This window comes from Ciona intestinalis, chromosome 1, assembly GCF_000224145.3.
Source record: "Ciona intestinalis chromosome 1, KH, whole genome shotgun sequence".
In the NCBI taxonomy this organism is placed as follows: Eukaryota; Metazoa; Chordata; class Ascidiacea; order Phlebobranchia; family Cionidae; genus Ciona; species Ciona intestinalis.
In genome coordinates this window covers 4372108-4385327 of record NC_020166.2, presented here as the reverse complement: position 1 = coordinate 4385327, position 13220 = coordinate 4372108, and the positions used below count along the sequence as shown (strand labels likewise).

Below are 13220 nucleotides of genomic sequence, written 5' to 3'. Positions count from 1 at the left end.
CCAAATGGGCGTAAATAAAGTTAAAAATTGTCTTATCTTCCCCCACCCAACTATATATTTAAAAATGTCTGACTTCGCGGCACAGTTTGTTAGCGGGGCGCCTATTCGTCACTGCTACCATTGTGGGCATATGTCATTTTGGGCAAGACACTCAACAGCAAGACACTCAACTGCTCCAATTTTGGGCAAGACACTTAACTGCTCCAACCCAATGATCACTAAACTCGTAAGCTGGCACGAGGTGTAGGAATACCCATGTTATAGTGACTGTCGTTTTCCGGTCACGCGAGTTTATATATATATAGTAGGGTGGGGAAAAATGGGACACCTTTCACATATAATAACCAAATATCCTGATCGTGTTTTAAACAATTAACAGCGGTCTGTGGGAGCTGTGAGGATAAAGTTTTATAAAAAAATTGTTAAATGTTTGTTTACTATCAAATTGGAGGAGAAAATAGATTGAAAAGATGTTCCATCTTTCCCCACCCCACTATATAGCAAGTAGAAAATCAGACGTAAGCAAACTATTTTTTGAACTAAAAATAGTTTTCGTCTTTCCGTCGTTGGCATAAGTAAATAATTACATACAAGCAGATATGTATTAATTAAAAGAGTTTTAAAACATCCGCATACATTCAGGTTTCATGAGTTATACTATTTATTGTATTTGGCTTAAGCATTTTGAAAACAACACCGCAATTTAACTACAGCAACTACATGGATCTAATTTGAAAAAGTAAAGCAAGGCACTGTACATGATACGATGGCACACAAACCATTTTGGATACAAGGCACTACACGAAAGTTGATTTGAATCGGAATCGCATCAGTTGTCAGGTGGAAGTAGTACACCTGGGGCCACAGCGATGGTGAAGAGTGTAGACACGACAAAATAGATGATAAAGAAAATCACGCAAAACCTAAAAAGAGGGAAGGGTTGAAATTCCATATACTAAATATCAGTGGATCTCGCTTGAGAAAAAGAGAAATGAAAACGCTAAACGCTTCCAAAACGAACCAATAGTATACCCCAGTTACTACCAAAAGCAGTAATTTTTAATTCACCTGTCCAATACAGTTGCTGCAAACCTCCACTCGAGTGCGCTCTTTTCATCTTCATCATCATTATGCATTCGACTGGTGATAAACCGAACCTCATGCAGGACATCATTCAGCTCCCTTAAGCAGATACAATGAAATAAAAGTACAATTGATCAAGCTCATAACATACTTTTTAGCTTCATTCAGAGGTGAGAGCTCAGTTTGGTTTGTTCCCATCCAATTTCCCAACCTTTCTCCCGCCTATGTATGATTATAATATAACATGTTATTCATCTTTTTAAATGTAATATTGAAGAATATAATAATTAAAAATTAATAAAGAAACGGTAATTAAAGGGGCATAGCAACGAAAATAACAAATTGTACATGGATAGAGAAGCTCAAATGTAACCTATAGGTGCCATCAAAGTTTCCCAAAACGATACGGCATTTGAAAAAAAAGGGTTGCTTTTAATTCAATAATTTATATAATTTTTAACCTATTTGTGACAAAAAATTTCCTTAATAATGGTTATTTAAAAAAATTCTGGGGCATAAATGTTTAAGGTAAAAACAAAAGTTCAAAAGTTTTTCAATAAAGACCTACCAAACTTTATAGTATGGTGGGGTACAAAGTTAAGTGATTATATATTAATATTATTCTGCAACTTCGTTAAGTTCTTTGAAATTACCTAGGTGTACTAGTTTCTTTGCAACGTAAAGTGTTTATATATATTATTTTAAAACGGTGTGATTGGCCATTCTAAACTTATATCATTAAAAAAAGCACCCGCAAAAGAGTTTTAAAAGCGTCCCAACTTTCCCAAAGTCCCAACCCTAATAAATATACACCAAATGTTGACATATTCGTCAAGTTAATCGCTTAATAAAATCCACACACCCTCACCACCATAAGAGGATATTCTTCAACTTTTCCATCCATAACCACCTCCGCTTGGTTGTCCAAAAACTTCCTTCGGAAACTATTCTCACCAGGTCTTTTCATTCGGAGAATCCGGGGAAGAAAATTTAAGAAAACGAAGCGTATCTGTAAATACATTTGTTGCTTATATAACTGTTTGTTATATAAAAACATTATCTTAATACAAACCTCACTATTATGCTTGTCAGTAAATTACATGTTCTTATTTTGAACTATAATAGGTCGGGGTAAGATGGGACATGTTTCATTCTCATTTCTAGTCCCATTTGTTAGCAAACGAAGCATAAAGAATATTTACAGGAATATAGTAGGATAGGGGGACATGGAACACCTTTAACATATAATATCCAAATAACCGGATCGTGTTTTAAACAATTAACAGCGCTCTATGGGTCGTGAGGACACGGTTTAATAATTCTTTGAATGTTCTTTGTTTACTACTAAATGGGACGAGAAAATAGAATAAAAAGGTATCCTATCTCCCCCCACCCTACTATATATCGTGGAATAAAAAACACTTGACAAATCTCACCCAGCCTGGCATGGTGTTCGTGTTGGCAGATGTTGTGTGATGAAAATTAAGAGATATCACTGTACAGACCACCGATGCAGTTACCATGACGATGCTACAGGCGAAATATTTACCTGCGTAAGAAAATGAGCATTGCTAGTTATTGTTGCGACATAATTTTAAATTTCAATATTTTATTTCCAACACAACATGCGTGGCCGTATAGTATGGGATCAATAGTTGGCGCTTCATGCTTGTTGCCATTGTTAGGTCAGTGTGTCATATTAATATTAGGTTATATGTTATAATGTGATTGTAAACCAATGCTGGGTTAGATGGATTAGTTGCCCCTTGTTTTTTAAAAGAAGCCATACAAACAGATGACGTAATGGGGGAATGTGGAATCACTTCGACGATTGGAACCATGAAAACAAGCAGAGATAGAACCAGTGTGATACCTGTTGAATATATATCTGCAAGCGTTAAGCAATGCAATGTACACGTGTTATATCGTAATGGAATGCAATTCTTATAATAAAACACAAGTTAAACAAGCAGAAACGCATAGCCAGTATACGCCAATATCAAATGGTCAATATTTTTTGAAATATATTTGCCGTACAATCTTCATCTGAAAACATAAGCGTATACTGTTATACTGGTAAACTTATATAGTTAGAGTACGTATAATTTGTCCGACGCCATGGCTAAGTGGTTAGCGCGCCTGCCTGTAACCCATATAGGTAATGAGTTCACGGCTCGTCGCTGCTACCATTGCTGACGTATGTGTCCTTCAGACAGTTAACGGCAATTGCTCCAATCCATGGTCACTAATGGGTTGTCTAAATTATCAGCCATACATAACAAAAAGGAAAAAAAAAATCACTTACAAAGTAAGATATACATGGTAACTCGTAAGCTGGCACGGGGTGTATAAACACCCGTATTATAACGACTATCGTTTTCCGGCCAAGCGAGGATAAATTAGTTACATTCATTCATTTACATCTTGTACCATGTGTAAACAAACAGATGTTTCAAGCAAAATATAACACCAAAACCAAAACATGCACTGGTTACTTTATGGTTACTATTCACTCATGCACAAGAAAGCTTTTAATCGTTACCAAGCAACGGTATGACGTCAGTAGGGGGTAGATTATCAGCCACCAGTTGTAGAAAGACGACCAGTGCAAGCAACACAGTTATACCTGTAGAAGAAAAGTTGCGATGGATATGTACGAAGACTGAACAAGTAATATTGCGACCACTATTTTGTTGTTGACATGATAAACACGTACTTCCATCGAACTTTGCATTTAGCGCAAACTTAAGAAAAGCGAATGATTCTTTATTGTATATAATATATATCTTGTTTCCTAGAAGAGTGCGTTTTCCTGTTTGACTCATCATATTCTTGGGCGCGTCTTATTTACGGATTAGTTCTGCTTGTTTGGATGTTTACATGAATTCGTCGACGAATATTCATAATTTTTCACGCTTGTCGCAACAAAACAACCACCCAGCGTGGTACTGTTAATTTGGAAGGGTTAAAATACTTTACAAAAGCCCGTGTATGGAAACCTGCTGGTACAAACGACATTTTAAAGTTTTAGCTCAATTAGTTTTGCACCAACAACCACTGGTTTAATCATATGACGCATTATTACCATCAAAAGTTAATTTACATGCCAGCATGCTTTTAAAATGCTATAAATGGTAATATAATATTAAAAATTCCGTTTCAAAAGTCTAGGCTGTATATGTTGTTAATATAACTACGAGAAGCAGTAAGATTGTTTCTTGATACGTATGACTTGTTTTGAAGTTTAAGATAGCGATTGGGTAAATTATTCATAAATTGGAACTTGTCGTTTCCTCCAAGCGGATGAGCGTTTAACCAACGTCATAGCGCGGTTTGTGACGCTTGATGTCGTCACAGTGAAACGAGTTCATTGTTGGTGCCATGAAAATTGAGAATGTTTAAAATAAATACATATGTCGCTTTTAGAATAAACTTTATATGCGCTATATTAATTTGATAAATGTAAATATCATACATTATATATATCATACGAAGGGGTCTTCTTTGCTGGAAGCGGAGTTCCCAATGATTTGCGAGTCATTTAAGCCAATCAACAGAGTTCGTCTCATTAAATATTAATTGTATGAAAAACCCTTTCTTCGTTTTTCGACGATCGGATAGTTTTTGATTAGACCTTGAACGGTGGCTTATTTTATTTACGCAATATTACAGCTTCCGAAATTTCCGCCAATTTCACGCATCGTCCATCTACAAGATGGATTGACTATAGTTATAAGAGCGCATATTACGGACCGAACAGTAGGGTGAGCTGATGATATTTATGTTTAAATTATGACGTACAAAAACAATTATTGTGTCACAGAGAACAGCAAAATAACCCCAGTAGAGGTAATCGTAAGGTGAACAGTAATTATGAAATATTTCAACAAATTTTACAATAACCCTTCTAACTCTCCGCGCCATTTCGACTTAGTGTATGACAATAGTGTAAACTCTATACTAATGAAGTAAAATTGTGTCACTTTGGTGTCTGTGATTTTGTAGGTTTGGGTATGGTTGGCATTTATAGAAAACTTTATTTACACATAAAAAGAAAGAGATCAACCGACTTGTAGAATAGAGTCGGGGAAGACGGGACACCTAAGCACATATTAAACGATGTTTCCAAACTCAAAATATATAATAATGGTGTTGGGTGATACCACGAACATTGTCATATTAATTGACAACGACTTAAGCTAAAGAAACATATTAATTAAAACATACGAGAAGTTATTTAGTGGTTTGCACAGCAGGTGTAATTTTAGGGATAACTTGGGACAGATTCTCGAAATTAACCGACTAATTTGCTAGTTTCTTTGTCATGTAAATTTTGTACATATACCTTTAAAACGACGTCCTAATGATTTTTACAAAACTAAAACTAATTTTATGAGACAAAATCAAACTTTATGAAATGTTACAGCCTATTTAATTAAACTACAACACTGGATTTATGATACAAACTACAAAACTTCGGCAATTTTAATATGAATAAATCGAGCTATATTTTTTTCACTCAAAAATGTTGTATATGTTCAACACTGAATTTGAATACTTTACAACAGTAACAATCCCACTATCTTTTCCCACCCCACTATAATAAATATTAAAACCACTGTTTATAGATGTTTTGTTATGTTTGTTCTACCTTGCATGCCACAGTAAAACCTTTTTACGCATTCCCTTACAATTTTTTAGAATCCACCAGTAATATCCAAGTAATCACTTACCCAAGGTTATCCTTTCACCAGAGTCTGCTGGAAGCAGAAAAACTAGAATAGTCAACGAGCAGACCAGCACACACGGTAGTATGAGGTTGAAACCATAGAATAATGTTCTTCTTCGCATGTGTATGGTGTATGTGACATCCACGAACGGATGAGGACAGCATTCGTACTTAACCGATGTCCGATGTCCTTTCATGGCTGTGACAAAATACTGTTTCGCATTTTCGAAAAGGTTGTTAGCTTTTTTGCCGACAGCGCAAACATTTATTTTAAAAACGTTCATCGCTGTGAAACAAAGGTTGTGTGCAAATCCGTTTGGGTGGTGGCTTTATACGTTTATATAGTAAGTTTCTATTCTACTTACATATCAAGTCCCATTCTCCGCTTGGAATATAATTATCGAGAATTGCATTTTCATCGGGTAGAGCGAGGTCAACCTAAAAGTAAAATGAAATTGAAGTTGTTACACAACCACAGTAACAACTATTAAAGAGGTGAGTATGGGTTTAGTTACAACTCACGAACAATATACATCACTTTTTTATTTATCTCTTTGATACAGTAGGTTGATTAATTAATACAGCGAAACGAAGGAATTAGAAACTGAACGAATTTGGGGTTATACACACGCTGCGGGTAAAAACTATTTGAAAAAGTGTCTGATAAACCCACATTACAGCATTGAAACTTTATTTTATCAAAAAAAACTAAAAAGTAGTTAAAATAAAAGTGTGCGAATATTCATACCATCCCTCCATGGTATGTCCACGCACCAAACTTCATCGTACATCGTTGCTCGTCAAAGGGGAAGTACCGAATGTCTACGTCACAGGTAGTTTTAAACAAACCAGGGGGTAACCATTCCACGGCACCAGTCGACCAAATTACCACATTGGTTTGAAGCATTTGATCAAATGAATCAACCGCACTGAAATATTTAATTAAGAAAGTTTTTATTAGGAACAAACAGCTGTGATTTTACTAACAAGCTTTTTAATTACCATCACAACAGAACATGTTTTAATTTATTTTTTTCGATGTAACTGTAATTAAATTCTTGTAAAATGTTGGGTCTAAAATATAAAGTAACATTGGCACTTTAGCATAGTATATAAAACAACTTTTACGTCATGATTTTTTACGAACAAACGACCACCCAGACACACAAAACGATGTTGAGGTGTAGGAAGAAATAGTTTCATTACAGCCATAAAATTTAATTCGCAATGGTAGCGACCGAATGATTTACATATACGATACCTTCTTCTTCGTAACAAAATATTAAGTCTTTTAAGAGTTAATGTTTGATAATAATGTAAAGTTTCATTTTGTTTATAAATGAACCATTTATTCTAATTCGATCTATAATTAAAATAAAACAGTATTAAAGACAGGCGTTTTTATATTAAAAAAAAAATTTTAAAACAAAAAAATAAAATCAGGAATTACATATGGTTTGAATATTTACGTTTCAAAAAAAATTCCATGGTTTTAATTTATACAGCGTGTCTTCTTTTATTTTTAAATGAATAAATATTTATCGTTTTTATTAACTTCTTCAGTATCGCTTCTGCAGCAATGCTGATACACTTGTCAGTGTCAGTTATAAATAACATGTCAGTTATAAATAGTCGAATTATCACAAACTTCGTAAACGATAACATTTTATGTTTAAGAGTTAGCGCCATCTTCATTTTTTACCAATAAACGACAGTCAATGAAAATACCGATGGAATAAATTCGATCTCTGCTCGAAAATTTTCATTCTTTCGCCAGCAGCCTTTTAATGGCCGATGAGTTTCAACTTGAATTATAGTTTTAAAGACCACAGGTCGCAAAATATTACATCAACAAAAGTCAGGAATCATGTAGAACCAGATCCTCTAACTTAGAAAGCTTTATTGATTCGTATTGATCACACGGCGATAAGTCCGTGTTAGTTAAGTCAAGTACTCCCCGATCGACTACTGACAAAGTTAAATTTAGCAGCAACAAGTTATGTTACACGAGATGCCTTGCAAGGATAATTTAATCATGAACACATTGTGGCTTTGTTTGGCTGTCCAGATTGTTTATGGGAAACACACAAGGTGAAATAATATGGATCCAATATGTCGGTGCATACAAGTTGACGGCTGTACAGACAATTACGTCATTGATTAAGAAGGGATCCTCATATTGCAGAAAGTTCAACAACGACAATCTTATGTCATCATTACAACGGAAAATCTGGTTGGGGTTATCACTATATACGTTTTACCACTTAGTTTTGTTTTTTCCAATGAAATGCGAATTAATTAAAATGGTTTAAATATAAGCGACAACATAGGTGGTTGGGTATATATTGGGACACTTATATATCTTGCCAAATATATCGAAAATCTTAACAAATGACGGTTTAGTGTAAATGTCTATTTGTAGCGTCCTACTTTGATTCATTGACAACACCAAATATAATTTTAGAATACACGAGAAGTTATTTAGCGATTTACACACTATATATGATGCTGTTTTAGCGATTCGTAAACAGATGGGTTGGGATGGGACAATTCTTTTATCATTAGAAGTAAATAACAAGGAATAATAATGAACCCTTTGAAAATCAAGTTTAAATATTGTTTGTCTTATCTCACTGCTATATAGTTTTTTAACATATATAATACATGTAGTATGTTATAGTACATTAAAGAATTGGTTTTGTTTGAAAGATATTTGCTATTGTATCCTACAAAAATGCATGTAAACTCATAAAAAAACGAAAATTTTCACTAAAGTTTAGATTTTCACAAATTGGGTATTGCTTTACTGTATCTCGCAAAAGAAACTTCTAATAAATTATCACCAAGTGCTTGTGACTGAATTTTGAATATATATATTTCTTTCGTACATTAACTTTTATTTTATTAGTTTAATATATTTGAATTAATAACGAGATATAATTACGAAATAACATACAAACATTTCAAAGTTTGCCAATAAATACCTGCAAAAGTACAATGTGGGGCACGATGGAACACCAAATTAAAATTGTTAGACTAATATTATTTGGGAAGTTGTACTTGAATTATCTTTTTACGGACTGTGCTAATTTTCTTTGCCACACCATTTTTGTTCTAATAAAGGTGTATTAAATAAATGCGTCCCAACTCGCCTCGCGTCACAACTTACTAATATTCTAAAATTTTCTACGAATCCAATAACTATATATGCCGCTTACCTGTTATACACCAATATGTCGGGTTTCCACACTTTCTTAGCTGGCAGTCTTATTTCTACAATGCCGCTATAATTGTCCGGATTCCATTTAAGATACGTGTCATTCCAGGTCTAAATAGACGTATGAACCGCATTTAGATAAACTTCATGTTTCAAACGCTACATTATACCCTAAGTTTTTTAATAGCATAATAAATAGTGAAGATCGTATTAGGCAGTCATTAAAACACGCTATGGATATAATGTATTGGAAAGAGGGAAATTTGATCGTCGCGGTTGCACCCAATATGTAGACAAGGATATTGAAAAGGCTTACCCATCCCATGTACATGCTGGTTGTAAGAAGTTGATTCTTTTCATCCTGGAACAAATAATATTCTCAACACTGCAGTCACCATTTGTTACATCCGTTGCGTTGATATAAAAGAGTAACATTGCCGTTTTTACGATTGATTTGTTATAACTGATACATTTCTATAAATAATAAATTACTAAACAAGTTTATTAACGACAGTATATCACTTTCTAAATATTAAAAAATTGGAATGAAAAATACTTCACGCAAACATTTTGTTTGAATATGTTTTTACCAGATCGACGATTTGTTGAAGTGTCACAGCAAAGCTTACGTTGATGATGTCATTGTATTTATCGATAGGCCTCACCATGACGTCATAATTACGTAATAAATCTTGGATCAAATCTTTTTCTGCCTGACTGCCATTGGCACCTATATGAAAAGATTTTTTTTTACAAAAATAAAACAAACTTTTTTAAACAAAATACATCAAATATTTAAGCATATTATATTATATTGCGATAATGGATTAATGATTCAAAATCGCAGACTACAAAAATCGGGAGTTTTAATATGATTTAGCGAGCATTTGAAATGCGGGTGTCTTATTATTATTATGATTATTTTCGGTTCTTGGAAAACGTTGTCCTCGTTTAACATGAAATTTTAAATCTTGTAGAAAAAATACTGTAACATTGTTTTCGTCCATCATTAAATTCTCTGCTATGTAATCTTTAAATGTAAAACAAAGTAACATAATTGAAATTAAATATAGGCCTTTAAATGTGTGATCTATCTGAATGCTATGGTAAAATCGAAACCATATAAATTCACAGAAGCAGTGTTTGTATATAGTAGGGTGGGGTAAGATGGGACACCTTGAGCACAAAGTATCCAAATACCCTGATCGTTTTTAAAAATCACATACAGGAGTCCTGAGGATACGGTTTTATAATTTTTTGAATGTTCTTGGTTCACTACCAAATGGGACAAGAAAATAAATTAAAAAGGTGGCTCATCTTCCCCCACCCTACTATACGATTAACGAATCAAAACGACAAATACATCGTCATGGTTTCCAGCTTCTGTGTAGGGACATGAAAGACTTGGAACAATTAGGTCAAATAAAACAAAAGAAAACGCAATACAGCAAAGTATTGTTTACCAAGAAGTTATCATAACAACTTGACAATACGGTGCTGATCGATTCAATACAGGATGCTTTACACGGGGCGTGGTCTACAAGCGTGGAATCAACCAACATAACAATAACTTAACAAACGGACAATAAATAAAGTTTGTTTTGAAAAACAATTTACCTATTCCCATTTTATTTTCGATTACCAGGTACTTGGCTTTTGTTTTTTTGTTAAAAATCTGTTTTAATCTATACACCTTCACAGCTAAAATAGGTTATATACATTGAATCTTATTAATAAGGCAATATGTACATAAATAAGTTTCACTGCTGCATGTGTGTTTGGATTTTTAATTTAAATCCAACGCTAGCACGTATTGGCTGTTGCAACCAGTTTGGAACAGAATCAGGCAATTCCGAATAAATTCGGAACTTAAGCAAATGTTTAAATTAAAGATGTTCTCTAAATAGTGGGGTCATTGTTATTTTGTATTTTGAATTGTATGGTTTACTAAAAGTTGGCCGCCCTGTCATTTTTAAAAACCTTATAATTAATTAATCAAGGTCAGTACCGAGATATTGATCTGATATTTTAGGCGTTTGCAGCATAATCTTAATATCCTGCTCTCTATACATGTAAAAGAAAATGTATAATCTGCTTAGCTTTCTTCTTTTGGGACAATGGCTCCTATGTATAACAGGTTCTCATATCTGACACTTTCCATTGCTTCAAGTAATATTGAACCATTACCTGACAGCATCAAGTGTTTGATATCATTTTTATAATATCGTTCCAATTAACTTTTGCGTAGACAGCCAAACAGTGAAGTGGCCTCCTAATATAACTGATACGCAAGTAGGACATATCTAAGTTTAAGTGGTTTTCTAATGGGGTGATAACTATAAATATACCACTAAAAAACAAGTTTTCACTTTCCTAATTTTTCATATTTGAAAATCTGGCAACGAAGTATAAATTTCTAATATGCATGTTAAAGTTGTATATTATTTCGACAATAAATTAATGCAAAAAAATAAGCTTTTTAATATTATCATAATACGTTCTACATACCTTGTGCCATGGTCATAAGTACAAGCATTGGCAGTACGATCCTAAGGAATAGTTCAACCCCGCCTGCCATTTTACCTTCACCCTAATGCAACATACACTCCGGCAGTAAACTTTGTACGATCTGCAACAATTTTCAGGGTAATTGAAAACAATCTATGATGAATCGCTGTTCCATCAAAATTTGTTTCATCGGTCGCGTTTATTATTCGGAATTATTTGACATTTAAATCCTAACACCACGTACAAAGCCATACAGTATAAACACGGTGTGGGCAGACGTGCGCGCCCAGAGGAATACTTAGACAATTGGTATCGTTCAGATTAATTGCGTTTTTGGCATTGTTGGTGTTAGGAAATCACTTTAATGATTTTATCATTGCTTGCGTCAAATAATCAATTAGTTCTTCATTTGATTTGAACCTCCTTAAATTGATTCTAACCGCCTTTAGTCTGGAAAGATTAAAACTGATAAGACTGACAGATGTATAGACAGCTCTTCTAATACAATAGATAAATCCGAAAACATTTCCCAAGTACCAACTTATTGTTTCTGTTAAACCTTTACGTTGGAAAATTATAAGACATCTTCTCTCCCTACTTGCTATTTATTGATGACAAAGAAGAAGGTTTGCGTGACTTAAAAAATACAATCGGTGTCAGTCTTCATATTACTCGTCAGCGCATCTAGCGGACAAAAATAAGGATTTAAAGAGAGTAAATATCATATCATGTATGTTTATCGTACGGGTAAATTAAACATTAAAATTTATTGTAAGTGCATAAAAAAAACATATGGGGCTGTGTAAGTATATCTTTTACAATACACGTGAAAATCATAAACATTACGCATATTGTCGAGCAACTGCATAAATAATTTATTGCATTAAATCATGTGTTTTCTGCTATATAAATTTACATAGTGCATTTATACAGATACATGATAAGCTGAACATGTAGAATAAATTAGAAACTTACGTGGTTGGATTGTGTACATTGTTTATTCGTCTTAAGGTAAAAAATATTAAATACGATAATTATAGTACAGTGGGCGAAGATGGGACACTTAAGCACATATTGCCCAATATTTCCAAAATCCAATAACATGACGGTTTTTGGGTGAGTACAATCATGCCTTTATTAATTGACAACAACTCAAATAATGTATAAAAACTCAGCAGCAGTTATTTACAACAGTTTTACGAATGTAATTTTACACATTCATGTAATTTTTCGAAAACACACATGGTAAGACGAGACATTTTGAAATCATTGTTAATTTTGGTTAAGAAGTGAATTTATTATTACGAATGCACGTAAAAAACACGAAATAATACTGTATGCTTTGAAAATCATGTTTGAACATGCTCTTCGTTGTACTATTGCTATAGTTCTTAACATGTTACCTCGATAATAACTATTAACAAAATTTACATTTTTGCTACAAATTGGAAAATTTTAAACTGTTTTTCGCACAAGCCACTTCTCTTAAACTATTTTCAAAACCTTTTACAGTTTTGCAATAAAAACCTAAAATACTAAAATTGGAAAATGGGACACCGAATTGAAATATATATTTACATTAACAGTATTCTGCAACTTGTAGTTAACCTACCGAGTTTAACAGGCTGTGCTAGTTTCTTTGCCATGTAAACTTTATAGATATAACGTTTTTTCGTTGTTTTA

At 33.5% G+C, this 13220-nt stretch overlaps 1 protein-coding gene across 7 annotated transcripts; it reads right to left on the bottom strand.

The window, feature by feature from the left end:
• Window positions 1-637: 637 nt before the first annotated feature.
• nachr (neuronal acetylcholine receptor subunit alpha-7-like) lies at window positions 638-11810 on the bottom strand. Of its 7 annotated transcripts, none has more exons than XM_026840847.1 (14): window positions 11538-11810; window positions 9620-9759; window positions 9346-9390; window positions 9031-9140; window positions 6561-6741; window positions 6178-6250; window positions 5817-6011; window positions 3626-3709; window positions 2873-2956; window positions 2520-2632; window positions 1946-2092; window positions 1235-1305; window positions 1069-1182; window positions 644-923 (listed from the first exon to the last, which is right to left on the bottom strand). In XM_026840847.1, the coding sequence occupies exons 1-14, from the start codon at window positions 11605-11607 to the stop codon at window positions 830-832; spliced, it is 1521 nt and encodes a 506-aa protein (XP_026696648.1). In that variant the 5' UTR covers window positions 11608-11810; the 3' UTR covers window positions 644-829.
• Between the last annotated feature and the right edge of the window lie 1410 nt (window positions 11811-13220).